The sequence below is a fragment of the Natrix helvetica genome, assembly GCF_964273705.1.
Source record: "Natrix helvetica genome assembly, chromosome: 7".
NCBI classification, from domain to species: Eukaryota; Metazoa; Chordata; class Lepidosauria; order Squamata; family Natricidae; genus Natrix; species Natrix helvetica.
Window position 1 is genome coordinate 50,414,265 of NC_138558.1, and position 16,485 is coordinate 50,430,749.

At 42.5% G+C, this 16,485-nt stretch overlaps 1 protein-coding gene across 2 annotated transcripts in view; it reads right to left on the minus strand.

The window, feature by feature from the left end:
* The window catches only part of GALNTL6 (polypeptide N-acetylgalactosaminyltransferase like 6), a 588,124-nt gene that overhangs the window by 33,754 nt on the left and 537,885 nt on the right, over positions 1 to 16,485 (minus strand). For both annotated transcript variants that reach the window (XM_081959155.1, XM_081959156.1), the window contains exon 10: positions 16,067 to 16,288. In XM_081959155.1, the coding sequence (XP_081815281.1) occupies positions 16,067 to 16,288 (222 nt within the window). The remainder of the gene's footprint in view (positions 1 to 16,066; positions 16,289 to 16,485) is intronic.

Sequence of the window (16,485 nt, forward strand, 5' to 3'; positions counted from 1 at the left end):
TCTACCTTCATTCTTATTGTATTTATATGAGTTGAATGAAAAGATCAAAATTTCTTGGGATAAATGTTGGCACTTGAGCTCAATTGATTATTAACTTGTGTTGATATCAACTGTCTGCTGCTCAGGAATTGGATGTTACAGAGAAATATTGAGTTTTACACAGCTCTTTCATACTAGTATATTAATATTCTGTACTAATGCTTCTGTTCATCAATTTCTCAAAAGCAGTTGGTTTGGTCATCAGTGAAAATCTTCACTATCGCTGACCTTGCCATTGTGCACTCTTCAACTGACCTGATAATTAGGGAAGTGTAAATAAAGTTGTTGTACCTTTCTTATCCAAATTTTAAATTCATTTTGTGTGCAAGTTTGAGCCAATTTTCCTAATATGCATTTAGAGCACCCATGAAACAGTATTGTCTCAGTAGATATATTTGTATATCTATATTTGTAGATCAATACTCTAATCAAGAAACTAAAGAGAAAGCTGCACTTTCACCAAAAGCTACTGCATATAAAAATATAGCAAAGTCCACACTCACTTGTACTGATAATGGTACCCAATTGGATAATAAAATGTCTGATAGCCAACAACCAAGCTCAGGTTGCACCAAGAAGTCCACAATTTTGTCTTAATGTTATCCTTAGGTAGCTAAAATATGAGAGGAAGGGAGAATGACCTTCCTCATAAGCTTCAGAGAACATCATTTAAAATGGAAATTTCTCGTTTGGTATGCACTACTGCTAAACAAAAAAGATAATTGTGAACCTAGATCAGGCCTCCAAAGAATAGAGCAAAACCTAGCTAAAGTATCCTACTTAAAATGATATCTATTTTCTAAGAAATCAAAGCAATTTTATTTCTGGTCATAACAGTCACCACACAAGAGAGTAGAAATGCCTCTGACTGTTGTCATCATGTACATTTGCCTTAGCCAGGGGTCAGCAACGTGCAGCCCTGCAGCTGTGTGTGGCTCTTTCATCCCTCTGCTACGGCCCCCTGTCACCAGTTGGCACCACATTTTTGAGAGGCGCTTCCAGTCAGGGGGGGGGGAGCAGGATGTGCCAGGAGGAGATTCTATGGCAAGGGGCAGGTTTTCAGGTCAGTTCCACTATTGATAGGGATTTCGGTTAGGACAGGTAGAGGAAAAAGGACGCCACACTAGGAGGAGACTCTATGATGGGGAAACCGGACTTGCGGTCGGCTCCTAAATTGAATGGGGGGCTTCCGGTTAGGACCTTTGTGGCTCTTTGAGTCTTTAAGGTGGCCGACCCCTGGCTTTAGCAAACCTTATAAAGCAGTGATGGCGAACCTTTTTCTTACGACTTGCTAAAATTGTGTGTGCGTGCTATGTGCGCACGCATGCCCACTAAATTTCCCTGCCCACCTGCGCATGCATGCGTGACCGCCTCTGTGCATGCACGTGCAACCCATCCCCATGCTCCGGAGGCTTTCCTGAAGCCTGGGGAGGGCAAAAATGGCCTCCTCAGTCCCCCAGATGCTCTCCAGACACCAGAAAGAGATTGTTTCCAAACTTCCAGTTGGTCCCTTGGGGCTGTTTTTTGTTCTCCCCAACCTCCGGAGGCTTTCCTGAAGCCTGAGGTGGATGAAAAATCAGCTGGCCGGCATGCACATGCGTGCCAGAACTGACGGCTGGTGTGCTACCAAACATGGCTCCACGTTCCACCTGTGGCACGAGTGCCATAGGTTCGCCATCATGGTTATATAGTGATACCTATGGTACTCAATTGCTTTGAAACTCATTGAATTTTGTACTCAAAGCATGTTAAAATTTTGTGCCAGTACTCATTGTTTGTTTGGTATTCAATGCACAAACTAGAACTTGTCAGTATTGGCTGCCTTGTGGCTCCCTATACTATTTCTTATGGAAATATTTGTTGGTTACTCATCATTTTTGGTACTCATTGCACCTCCTGGAGCCAATTAATGATGAGTACCGAGATACTACTGTACAAGTTTTCTTTAAAAAAAGAAGAATGCCACTGTAAGTGATTTAATAATAGTAGTGACTTTTGATGCTGATATTACAGTGCATATGTGTGTATTTTTAATGTTTATAAAGTTATCTTTTTTCTTGGATTTTTTTTGGCTTATATTAATGTTAGATGCCTAGGGTATCTTGTAAGTAGGCAGCCGTATAAATGAAAATAGCTAACTAAATAGACTGCTTGCTTCGTTAGCTGTGTAAAGTTGCCAGAACTGTTCTTACGGGAGGGATTGTTCAAAAGTATACACATATGGAGTGCTAATGTCAAGAAGAGCAATTTTTTTTTATAATTCAATGATTGGAAATTTCTGTAATTAATGTCATTGTTTTGTTGAAAACAAGTTATAACATTAGGCTCAGGAAATTCAATTTGTCAACTTTCCAGTTCAGCTCTAACTCAAGATAACACAAAAACGTCATCTTTCAAGAACATGCATAGAAAATGCACAGTTCTATGATATACTTTTTCACCAGAAAAGCAGATAATGGATTATAGCTTCCTACAATACAATACTTCTGAGTGAAAAACTATGTATTCATAGCCTGTTGTCAGCCAGCATTAAAAATGTGTGTATGTATCATATGTAGATCCATCCACAAATTTAAAAAAGAAAACCTGCATGCTAGATAAAACAAAAAAGAAAGGATAGAAGGTAGGATAGAAGAAACCTATTTTCTGATGAAAGTTTCAAGAAATTACACATATTAATTTTGTGAGAAAACAAATATTATTGATTCTCCATAAACTTAAACTCTGTGAGGCATTTGCCATCTTAGTGTGTTTTAGTAACAAAGGAGAACAGGCAACTTTATCAATTTCCGTTTTTCTAGTTAAAAGTGAGAATTCTGTTCCTTGGTGGAAAAGCAAGGAACAAGCCGTCCACAGATTATCTTGCTTCCTTCTTTTCTTTTGGGTTAATTTTTTGCTGGTTCCCTATGTAACCTTGTTAATGGAATTCAGCAAACCCTAGGTAACCTTTGGCTAGACGCACAGTTAAGCCTGCTGCTTCAAGTCTGGAAACAAATTCTTCAACTGCTGCAGCTATTCCTCCAAACAGAGTTGTAAATAATTATATTCTCCAGATATGCTTCATAGTCAAAGGTGGGTTCTGGCTGGCTTTACTGCCGGTTTGCTTGTGCGCGTGCTTTGCGCATGCATGCACAGTTCAATTAAAGTTGTTCTGCACATGCACAGAACTCAAAAACAAGATGGCAGTGGTGATGGTGGCAACAACGAAGGAACTGGTTCAGAGGTGTGGCAGGCCTGGGTTGCTGCTGGTTCCAGCAACCCAGGCTGCCCTGCCACTACTGGTTCAGCCAAACCGGTAGGAACCCACCTCTGTTCATAGTGCCTCCCCAACAGAAAATCTATTACAACCAAAAGGCATATTTGAAATGAGAATGACACTGAATTGTAATAAAAGCTGTTTTCTCTGGAAGTTGCCTGGGGACAAATCTGCCTATAGATCTTTCTAAGTCTGGCTTATGTGTTTTACTCTTCTCAATTGAACTAGTTGGCCACTATTGTATTATTATTGTTTTGTATTATTATTGTATTGTATTATCTACAATAGGCAGAGGGTAATTATAAACTTCATTTCTTACTTGTGATATCTTAAGTCTATATCAAAGCTGATTTAGGTTGACACTTTTGTCTTAATTATCTATAGAATATACTGTATGTCATGCCTGCCATCTTTGGCTTGGTGCATCACTAGCATCTACCATCAAAGGCTAGGAGGGAGAGGGCAGAGGAGGAACAAATGGGTAACAAACCTGCATGGGTGTGGGATAGGAAACAGAGAAGCTTAGAACCAGTTTGCACCAGCACTCAAGGCCATGCACCCTGAGAAAGAATGTGGCTTACCACAAATATCGCAGTGTTCTTAAAATACCTAGGCAAATCTTCATTGGCCGAAGATGGACTGATCATGGGGCTGTATCTGGACCATGGGATGCTTAGATCTGGCCTGCATGGCTGCCCTGGAAACAGCAAAGGACCAGCCTATGGTGCCCCTGCCAGCAAAAAACGGAGCTCCAGACCTCTGTTTTCTCTGGCAGAGAGTTGCAGGAAGCTGTTGCAGCTGAAAATGGAGCTCGGGAACCTGTTTTCACTGGCAGACTTCTCGGCCATCACTGGTAGCCCTAAAACGAGTGATGTCAAGCTGGCCATGCCCAACCTGGCCACATCCACCCTGGCCCCCCCAAGGTCAAACATAACCCTGATGCAGCCCTCAATGAAATCGAGTTTGACACCCCTATCTTAGTCAGTTATGATATATGCCAGTGATGACGAACTTTTTCTTACGGCATGCTAAAAGTACGTCTGTGCACTATTATGTGCATGTGCATGCCCACTAAATCTCCCCACCCACCTGTGCATGCGCACGTGATCCCCTCCGCACGTGTGTGCATGACTCCTCCCCAGGCTCCGGAGAGTTTTCCTGAAGCCTTGGGACGGTGAAAACAGCCTCCCCTGTCCCTCCCCCCGAGGCTGAATGGTTCAACAAAGAAGTTCGTTCTTAAACTTCCGGTTGGGCCATTGGGACCGTTTTTTGCCCTCCCCAGCTTCTGGATGCTTTCCTGAAGCCTGGGGAGGGTGAAAAATCAGCTGGCCGACACGCACATGTGCGCCGGAGTTGATGGCTGGCGTGCCACCAAATATGGCTCTGTGTGCCATCACACATCCATCGGTTCGCCATCACGGATATATACTTCATATATATACTGAATACATATGTACCTCTCTTTGTTACTAAATAGTAGAATTACCTCCACAGACATTTAAGGAAATGATTCACAAAGATAATTCACTCAAATGAATTATTAGTTGGTGTGTATCTAGCTATTGACCCTTTGACAAGTAGCATTTAAATTTTCTTTATTCCATCTATTTTCCATCTTTATTCTGACACACCATACCATCTGTACTGGTCTAACCTACCAGTACAGAAGGTAATGCTTTTCTTCTTTGGTAAGTTTCCCTTCACATCTCATGCTCAAAAGTGTCATAGATTTCACACAGTTGAGGAACAGGCTATATTCAACAGCCATTTTAATATTCAGCCTTTCCTTCATTTCCAAGTATCTTTTCCCCAGAATGTTCTATTGTGTTGATGTGTACAGATAATGTAAATTCACCCCTTTTGCCAAATCTCCTTTCCCTCTGTGCATTAGGGTGAGAATCTAAATTATTTCCTATTCTCAGCTCCTTATTAGCAAAACATACCGTGTTTCCCCGAAAATACGCCAGGGGCTTATATTTTTTTGACCCACAAAATATGGCCTTGGGCTTATTAAAGGGGAGGGCTTATTATTTTTGGGTTGCCCGGCGGCTGCTCCCTTGTGACTGGGTTCCTGAAGAGCCGGGCACAGCCTCAGGGTCGAATGGCTGTGTTGCGCTATCGCAGCAGCAACGCAGCAGCCATGAGGTGACGAAGCTTATGAGCAGCCGCCCGGCAACCCCCCTTTGCAGCCGGGTACAGCGCCGCTCACCGACCTAGCAGTACCCGGAAGGCACCAAGCAACGCGAGCGCCTGTTCGCCGCCCTCCGCCTCCCGCGGCTCGGTGCCTTCGGAATGCCCCTAGGTGAGTGAATGGGGCTCTGCATGGCTGGAGGGGAGTTTCGCAGCGGCTTTTCCTCTCCCCGCTCGCGCGAAGGGCATCTGCGCTGCTGGCGCCGTCCGCCGCTTGGATTTTTTTTCAAAGCACGAAGGATGGATGCCGCTCTGGAAGTACGCTCTATGGCCCACAACCATAGAGCGTACTTCCAGAGCGGCATCCATCCTCCGTGCTTTGAAAAAAAAAACCAAGCTGCGGACAGCGCCAGCAGTGCAGATGCCCTTCGCGCGAGCGGGGAGAGGAAAAGCCGCTGCGAAACTCCCCTCCAGCCATGCAGAGCCCCATTCACTCACCTAGGGGCATTCCGAAGGCACCGAGCCACGGGAGGCGGAGGGCGGAGAACAGGCGCTCGCGTTGCTTGGTGCCTTCCGGGTACTGCTAGGTCGGTGAGCGGCGCTGTACCCGGCTGGAAAGGGGGGTTGCCGGGCGGCTGCTCATAAGCTTCGTCACCTCATGGCTGCTGCGTTGCTGCTGCGACAGTGCAACACAGCCATTCGACCCTGAGGCTGTGCCCGGCTCTTCGGGAGCCTGCTCGCAAGAGAGCAGCTGCCCAGCAACCCCCCTCCCTCTTCAGCTGGGCACAGCGCCGCTGACTGACCTAGCGGTACCCCGAAAGCACCAAGCAACACAAGCGCCTTTGCCCCCACCTCATTCCCGTGGCTTGGTGCCTTCGGGATACCGCTAGGTCGGCGAGCGGTGCTCTGCCTGGTCGAAGGGGGGGGGGGGATTGTCCAGAGGGTTTATTTTCGAGGGTGGGCTTATATTTTTGCGCACGCGAAAAATGTCGCAAGGGTTTAGTTTCAGGACAGGTTGTATTTTCGGGGAAACACGGTAGCACAAAGGCTGTCTGCGTTCTACATGGATTAAGAGATATGTGGAAAGCCAGTGCGATGTCATAATGTAGAACAAGCTAATCAGAAAACACAATCTCAAGACGTGAAAATCCCCACTTTTCACACATGCAGTTCTCATCTAAATGTCTCAAGTCTTCAGAATAAAATAGATATAATGAAATAGGTGAGTTCTCTGTATTTAAAATGAATAATACACCACATCAACTAGCTAATTATATTGTAACATTTCATAGGTTTTTGAAAACCAGTACGACACCTCAGCTACCATCCAAATTAAGCAATTTTAAATTAAAATGAACTTGCCATGAAAGTAAAACAGAAGTGTCAAATCACTAATGGTAACAACACAAAAGCTTTAACTCTGAAACGTTCCAAAAGTAAAAATGAGCATGCTTTCCAGGTAAATACTAAAATCTTGGACCTATTCCTAGAATTCTTGAACTGCAATCTATGACAAAAAAAACCTTCTGTGTTTGACTGAACATACAGTCTATTCATTGATTATTTTTTATGTGTCATATATTGACCAATGATCTGCAATGGTGCTGAAAGGGCTGCTGGTGGTGTGTGGTTCGATTTTCAGGTCAATGAATTCTAGACATAAATAATATACTCAAATTCATGAACTGGTAACTCCTCATTTGTCTATTTGATTTTTTAAAATTAGAGCTGCTATTTCAGATGGCTTGAAGAAAAACTCCCTTTTTAACTATCACTCCTGTACCAATTAGCCCAGCCCAAATACCATGCCCCCCTCCCCATTTCTACGGCAGCCAAAAGCAAATAGCAAAGCAGAGGCTGACATCCGGCCCTCCATCAGAAAGAGATGTCATCACCACAAGAAAACAAAAACACAATACAATATACAATATAAGTAGGCACATGTCAAATACTATTAAGGCTTATCAAGGTACTTGGTGTAGAACTTCTGCAAATGTCTGGGAGCCCTAACGTGAGATTTGTCGACCCATTCAGCATGGGAAGGGGAAAAATGTTTCCAGGAGACCAGATACTGAATGCGACTTCTATGTTTCCTGGAATCCAAGATATCTTTAACTTCAAAATGTTGCTCTCCTTCAATAAGAAGAGGGGCCGGGGCTGCAGGTTGAAGTGGATGAAAAGAAGAAGTGTGCTCCAGTTTCAATAGGCTCACATGAAACACAGGATAAATCCTACTAAGGTTTTTAGGCAACTCCAATCTGACAGATACAGGCTTTATGATTTTCACAATGGGGAACGGACCTACATACTTCGGCCCCAACTTTTGACTTTTGGGTGTTTGCAGTTTCTCCTGAGGTAATTCAGGAATTGGTACAAAGTCCTGGCCAAACACAACTTTAAAAGGGGTCATGCCAGTACTGCTGTGGACAGAATTATTGTACACCACTTCGGCATGTGGTAACAGTTCAGCCCAATTATCCTGTTGATAATTGATGAAACACTGGAGGTACTGTTCTAAAACAGTTAGTCCGTTCGCAAGCCCCATTAGTCTGAGGATGGTGGGCGGAGCTTAGTCCCTGGGTGGAGCCAATCAACTTCAGGAACTCTTTCCAAAAGAGGGAGGTGAATTGGACCCCCCTATCCGAAATTATGCGCTCAGGAACTCCATGTAACTGATACACATGTGAAATATACAATTTTGTCAACGACTTAGCTGATGGGATTTTGGAACAAGATACAAAATGAACTTGGTGGTCTTTTCCTGGGACAACTGACTATGTAGGACTCAATGTCTTTTTTCAATGAAGGCCACCAAATTGCCTCTTAATCAAATGCAAAGTCTTTACAAATCCAAAATGGCCCACCATTCTTGAATCGTGGGTCCGTTGAAGAACAACTGGTTTCAGGTTGGTAGGAACATACAATTTAGCCCCCACCCAAGCTAGTCCATCTTTCATGGTGCATTCATTTGAATGTTCCTTGAACCAGTCATCGGACTCTAGGCCCTCCTTGAGTTTGTTCATTAGGTCTGTAGTGATATTTAAGTTCACTGGGCCTTGGCTCCTAGTAACCATTGGGGCAGCCAGATTTTTTGCTGGGATGACTGGATGAACCACACTCAGCCTAGAGCTGTTGTACTGGGGAAACCTAGACAAGGCATCAGCCATAAAGTTCTCCCCCCCTCCCGGGATGTATTTGAGGGTAAAGTTGAAATGGTTGAAGTGTTGTGCCCAACGTACTTGTTTAGGTGATAGCTTACGTGGAGTCTTCAACGCTTCCAAATTTTTATGATCAGTCCATACTTCAAAGGGTGTTTTTCCCCTTCTAGGAAATGTTGCCAGGTCATCAGAGCCCATCTGATAGCAAAAGCTTCCTTTTCCCATATAGCCCATTTCCTCTCCATCTCTGTAAGCTTATGTGAGGTCTAAGCACATGGCTGTAATCTACCCTCAGCGTTCGTTTGAAGTAATACTGCTCCTACCACCACATCACTGGCATCAGCTTGAACGACAAATGGTCATCCATATCCGGGTGTTTCAAAACAGGTTCTGCTGCAAAGAGGCGCTTTAATTTTTTGAAAGCGGCTTGACACTCCATAGTCCAATTCAAAGGTTTACTTGGTCTAGGTTGGGTCTTCCCTTTTGATGTTAGGAGATTGGTAATGGGCAGTGCAATGATAGCGAATGAGGGAATAAATTGACGATAAAAATTTGCAAATCCCAAAAAGCTTTGCAATTGCCCACTCAGTGACAGCTTAGACTTTCGCCAGGTCCATCTTGATGCCATTGTGGGAGATGCGGTAGCCCAGGTAATCTATCTTCTCCTGATGAAATTCACATTTAGACAATTTGGCATAAAGTTCAGTGGCCTGGAGTTTTTTGAGGACTGACTGCACTAAAGTCACGTGTTCATCACGTGTTTCCATGTAGATAAGGATGTCATTAAGGTAGACCAACAAGCCCTTGTAGAGGTGCTCATGCAGAACTTCATTTATTAATTGCATGAAAACTGCTGGCGCCCCCTGCAGACCAAACAGGAGCTTTGAATTGAAAACATCCCAAAGGGCAGTTGAAAGCAGTTTTCCACTCATCTCCATCTTTGATTCTGACTCTGTAGTAGGCCTCCCTGAGGTCCAACTTTGTGAAAAAATTTCCTTTACCCAACCCGGCCAACATATCTTTCATGAGTGGGAGCAGGTGTACATTTTCCATGCAAATACCGTTAAGGTTTTTGTAGTTGACACATAAATGAAAGGAGCCATCTTTCTTTTCTCTAAACAATACAGGTGTGGCCACTCGTGGCCTAGCCAGCTCTATGAACCTCTATTTCAAATTTTTGTCAATAAATTTTCGTAATTCCTCCATTTCGCATGGGGTTGTTGAATAAATTTGAGGTTTGGGGAGTTTTATCCCTGGGAGGATCTCAATGCTGCAATCAGTAGCGCGTTGGGGGTGTGTGTAATTTATCGGAAGCTTTTTCACTGAAAACGTCCTTAAGGTCCCAGTATTCTTTAGGGATTTTTTCTTCCCCCTTAATTTTCTCCTGCGCTGCAGCCCCTACGTTAGGTTCAGCATTGGCTATGAGGGAGACCCTCTCCTTGCCCTCCAGGGGTTTAGCGGAATGGATGCAAAACCACCCTTTCCTCCAGTTCACGTATGGGTTCCATTTCCATAGCCAGGGTAATCCTAGTATGAGGGGTCAATCCATCCCAGGTGCAACGATGAAACTTAAGGTTTCTTGGTGATCCCCCATTTACATATCTACTGGTTCAGTCATGAAATGGGCAGGAGCCCCTCCCCAGCTACTGACCCATCCAACTGGAAAAAGACAATGGACACTTTCAAGGTTCTCAGTCTTAAGCCCATTTTCGCCACCACTTCTGGGCTAATTATGCAACACGTGCATCCAGAGTCTAAAAGGGCCAGCAGTTTTGCTTGGGCTCCAGTAGAGGGCACTTTAAGTTCTACTGGTCATGAGGCCCGATCGGGGATTTACCAGATGGTTGTCATCAGAGTCAGTTTCACTTTCCCCCGAGAGAGAGGAGGGTTCTTCTTCACCTAGGTTGGGAGGGAATTCTCCAACAGGATCTACCCCTTTCATGGCGGTGTCCTTTCGTTTCCCAGGTTGTTTGTCTGGCATCTTCTCCCCAGTGCCATGTGACCAGGTGGGAGTGGCTTACGGCCATGTGACCAGGTGGGAGTGGCTTGCCAGCCATGTGACTAGGTGGGTGTGGCCAACTTGTAAAATGTGGTAAAACTCATTTAACAATGCTCTTGCTTAGCAACCAAAATGTTGGCTCAGAAACTCTGGCATTTGAAGCACGCAAGTCTTAAAGCTGTCAAGTTACAAGACCCTTGCACCCCTAACTCTTTAGAAAAAAAACCCCAGGGGCGTTCAAACTTGGCAGCTTTAAGACTTGTGGACTTCAACTCCCAGAATTCCTCCTCTCGCTCTTCATCTTGATGATGTGCAGACGGGTGGGGAAGGAGCTGGAACAGGTTCTAAACGGCACTATAGATTTGTGGAACCTCTTCTATAGAAGAGGTTAGAACTGGCAGGAACCCACCCCTGGTGCATGCACTATAAAAAGACACAGAATAAATTTAGCAACAATTATTTGATTGGCCCAGGCTCCATTTTCAAGCAGTGATCAGACTATGGTTTTGTCTAAGTGATGATTTTACAAGTTTCTTCTGCCTGTTGAAAACTAGGCTTGCACAGATTAGAAAAATACCAAGTGACACTTCAGCAGCAGGACGAACACTGGAGGTGGCGAACAACTAGAGTGCTAAATAAAGCAATTTGCGGAGTCTGGAATATATGGCAAGCAAAGTCAGAAAAGCTGCTCAGTTGAATAAACTATTCAGATAATGTATTGCTCTTGACTACCACAGTCAGTGTCTTTACATTCTATGTCCAAGTCACTGCCATGCCATCTGACAAGATAAAAGCTTTCAAATCCCACAGATTTACAGAATAAATCTCATATTAAAAATGCCATGAGGTATAAGTAGGCTGCCAGTAGGAAAAAAAAAATCAAGGATGCAAAATTGAAAAGAGGGAAGTCTATTGTTCCTTCAGTTCTTTTGAATTTAAATCAATGCTATATCTGGCTTAGCCACAATAATTAGCATGGGGAAGATAAACATGCAGATTTCAGAAATTAGATTCTCTGTCCCTCAGTTTGTGCGGGGTCTCATCTAGAGTCTCTTATTTTTCTTTTTCTGTGCTATTAGTTTTGCTTAGGCCTTTATTATCTCATTTTTACAGTATCCCAACCATTCTATACTGTTTTTATTTTTAATAGACCCATATATGCACTTCCTATTCTTTCCCTTAGTTTGCTGAAGTCAGCTTTCTTAAAGACTAAAATGCTCGCCTGACTTTGTTCAGCCATCTGTCCCTGCATTATGGTGAATTCTAGTATGACATGATTACTACGCTCCAAAGTTCCTATAGCTAACATCCCCTCAACTATTTCGTCTCTATTAGCAAGAATTAATCCAGTATAATTGACCCCCCTCCACCTTTTGGGAAATAAAGATGTTACCAATCACCACTACACTACACTTTTCTGTTTGGGGAACTCTGCTGAGAGAGCAAAAAAACTCTCCTTTTTGTGACAGTCATTTCTTCCTGTCACTAGATGAAGACCTTACTTCAGAAGCCTGTGGATTTCTTGCAGGGGGAGGACATACGTTCAGTTGTTCAACTCCAGTGATAGGGACATTCTTCTTGGGTTTTTTTCTGTTCCTTTTGGGGTTTGTGTGTGTGTGTGTCCTTTGAGTGATATGTTGCCATTGGTCTTCCTCTAGCAGCACCAACCTTTTGGGCACCACACAGTTGCACGAGGAGAAGTTTTTATGTGGATGGGAGGGGGAATGGTTTCGCACACTGCTGCCTCCCAGGCTGGTGCAGATGAGGCTTTGCTTGCTTAGGTAGCCTGGTTTCTGGCACACTGCATCCCAATGCCAGTCCGCCGCCTGGGGTTTGGGGACCCCTGCTCTAAGGCTTCATTTTTCCTTGTAGTTGTTTATTCCTTGCTGTGTTTAATTTGAATACAAACTTCAGCCTTTCTGAGGTATTCCTCATTTTCATGGATGAGATTCAGAGTGGCTAGGTATGCCTTTAGTCCTCCCACTTTATCCTCTAGCAATCTTATCAGTTTGCACTACGCACACTTAAAATAAAATGTTTAAGGCCCCTGTAAAGATTTGGTTTATGTGGCTGAACCTTTTTTCACTGACATTGTTCTCTTCCTGACACACTGGGATACACTTTTTCCTCTAATGTATCCTGATATTGGAGAGTAGTAACTGTTGAAAGTGATCCCAGCACAAGTTTAGCTGCATTCCGTGCAGTGAATGGAGATACATGAAGATATGTACTATCCTCCATCCCAGAAACAGCTATTGGGATCCTTGAAGGATGAATGAATATCTCTATTCATATGGCAAAAAACCCAGCCTTTTCATGCATCTCTCTAAGGAGGGGGGAGATTGAAGGAGCAATTGAAAGAAAGCTGCCTGCACAACAATTACCGTTCTGCAGTATAGCCAAAGAATTCTACAAAATTCTAATAAGGGATGAATGTCACACTATCCTTTTTTAAAACTTTCCTACCATATTCATTGTTTAGAAACTAATTCACAATTATGCAGTAAGTATGCAAGGTTGATAAGTATAATTTAAACCCAAGTGCGCATACCTCTATATATTTTATTTCAAATTAAACATTTAAAATTATGTCAATACTTTCTTAGCCACAAACTGTATCACACAACTCAGAGAAGATGAAATCTCAATGATAACTTAAAGAGGTGCTTGAGATTTATTTTAATTGGTTCAGTGGCCCAGTGAATTGAAGTAGAGTTTGTGTTGTGAGCCAGCAGGATCTGTTACAACTGCTGAGCGACTCAGATAGTGACAAATCCTATGAGTTGGCTATGGAGGAGGTGGAGGACCCTGGGTTCAGACGCAGAGCAGGGACCAGAGAGGCTGGTTGGCCACCAGGAGGCACCTGAGGTATGGAGCAGTGGGGAAGATCAAAGGGGGTTTGTCCCTGACACCCTGCAGAGAAGGGCGGAGAAATGAAGGCAACAGCTGCTCCAGAGACAAGCTCCTAAGAGATAATGAAGCTCAGGTGGTTGTGGCATGGCCCCTCCCAAGAGCGTATATAAGAAGGGACTTTGGGAGGAGGTTTTCACAGGACACAACCGTTCATATTACTCTGGAGAACTCTTTGTCTGATCTGCCTTGTGTGTCTGTTTGTAACCAGCTGGAGAAGCTCTTGTTTGTATCTGTTGGAGTCTGGGTTGCTGCCAACATCTTGTCTGTGAGTCGTGTTTTGGCTTTCAGCCAGCAAGATTAGATGACTGTCAATAAAGTGTTGCAGACAGCGAAACCTGTGTCAGCGTTCATTACTGGATGGAGGGGGGTCAGAACAGGTTAGTATAAAGCAAATTGCATGCTTTGGCATTTTAAGTATAGTAGAAGTGACCATGGTGGATTAAGGCTCATTGGTGTCCTAAGCACTGACAAATCTTGGTGCTCCTCCTTTGTACATACTGTACAAATCTTCATTACTTTTTCTTTTCTTTTTCAACTTTGTGGTGCCCCCTTGGGCCTGGTGCTGGTTAATGGTTAATACACCACTGGAAGTGACACGAATAGTATGTACAGGAAAGATAATATTGAGATGTCATTTTGTTTATAATATGTCCAGGTGGAAGAAATAAAAATTGAACACTGAGAGATTTACAGTGGAAAAGGTTAAAGATGATCTTCAAATTAAAACGGACTTACTTGCACACCTATACAGCTTTACTTGAAAATGCAAGATGCTCACTTATTGGAACTTCTATACTTTCTTGTCATATGTTATTATTGTTATATGGATATCCTTTATTTTATTCAACTGAACTTAATGACTCAAGACAGCATGTATAAGTTCTAGATACAAGACAGCAACTATTGAAAAATCTCTGGCACTTCCTAGATACATTGTACTTCTAGATGTTCCAGACACAAGACAGCATGTATAATTCTTCCTCTTCATATTTTTTCCACAATAATGCTGTTAGAGGTTGGAGGGGGGGGGGCCTGGGCTGAGAGAATGTCACCCAACTAAAGGAAGTCACGCCGAAGGGAAACCTGGAATTTAGAGTTTCCTGGTTTCTAGTCTAGAATCTTAATCACTACACCAACATCTTGATTTCATACTACCAGTGACTTAACAGTCATATTGGATAAAAGTGAACATTATGCTAATAGAGCAACAACTATTCAAAAATCTCTGGAACTTTCTAGATACATTGTACTCTTTACAAAAATAGTGTAAAATACTGGCCAAAACTATTTTGGGTACAACTGTAGCCCAGTGATCTCTCTGTTGATAAATATTCCTCCTCGTGGGAAACAAGGTATAACTATAGATTAGGTTTATTGTTGTCTCTCAGTCCAATCAGTGACAATGCCCCTCAAAACAAAGATACAAAAAAGCTTCAGGAAAGATCCAACAAATTGTTTCAATTTGCAGAAAGATGGAAAAATATAATGGAGACCTATGGAATAGTTATTTTCCTACTCCTAATAATTTTTAACATATTCTTTCTGTTTGATAAAGGAAAATGTCCATAATGCTTACATTTAATATTCCACTTTCAAAAGTGCTAGAAAGAAAATAGAGCAATAGGATATCTGGAGGGCCTTTGGCTATGCTAGGATAAGGCAATCAAGACAATTTTCCATATCCTGCTGTATTATTCCCTATGTACAGTATGTACTATGTTGGTACAATCACAGGTTAATCCACACTAAAAGCTGTGCATTTTTTATATGCACTTTTTAAAGTCACAAATTCAGTTGGTTTGTGATTAGAAGGCATTGGGCTTAATTTTGGCCATAAATTTATCTAGGCATGTTTGGGAGAAAGCATGCAAAGAAAAATCTATAGCAACAAACACACAAATAGACCTCCTGTTGACAATCTAATTGGAACTATTCTAGTTATTGACTGAAACCTAACAGCAAATTAGTAACAAAACACAGTAGCAAATAGACCAAGAAGAGCAAATATTTCAAAACATCACTTGGAATTGGTTCAGATTGACTCAAGCAATTATATTTTTGTCTCAATATGAACAAAAGCAATAACAGGAAACTGCGCTATCATGTTACTGTGTACAGACAAGTATATTTACCCCAAAGGAAGACAAATCTGAATTAAAGATTATACTTAATCTTCAGAAGAGAAAATTAGATGGGCATATTACTATTTCCACTGTGCTATATTCTGAAGAAGAGTTGGGTGCAATTTATTTATTTTAAATATGAATATTATGCCTTGCATTTAGTAAAGATGCTTTTTTAAATGTCAAACAGGGCAAAAAAATAATGATGGCAGTACATTTTTGTGTAAGGACAGATAAATGATGATGGAACAAATGAAACAGTTTTACCAGTCAACAATTGATTCTTAGGTAGTTCCACTGGCCTCATCACTGACCATGAAAGTTAAAGCTGATTTTGTGAAATCTGTAGCGTGTTCACAATAGCTTTGCTGAAAATGCATAGCTGTATCTGACTATTTTGAATAAAGATGAGATTAAGGTGAATCCTGGATTTAAGTATGTTCCTCACCTCTCCCCAGGAAGCAGGTGGCGGCTCCACTGGTGGAAAATATTTGGGGACGTCCCAGGCCACTGCAGCCATGAACCACTTGAAATCCTTGCACTTGAGATGCTTGCGAAGCTCCTTCTGGGCTGAAATATCACCAGTGGAAAGATGTCTGTATTCAGGTCGCCTCTGATAAACATATTCAGCAAACTCATCCATCCAAGTTTCTGCCACGCGTTTCAGATTCTGAACAACAAAAAGCAAGAGGCCTAGTTGATTTTCTGCATTGTTTGCATGCATACAAAGCTTTCTTCCAAGTGCTTGTTGTTATCTTTGATATACCCTAAAAGTTATGGAACAACATTCTCTTAACCAGATATAGATGGTTATGCATTAGCAAATAGCTTTTAAGCAAAGAGTGATAGCTTCTTAGACAACATCAG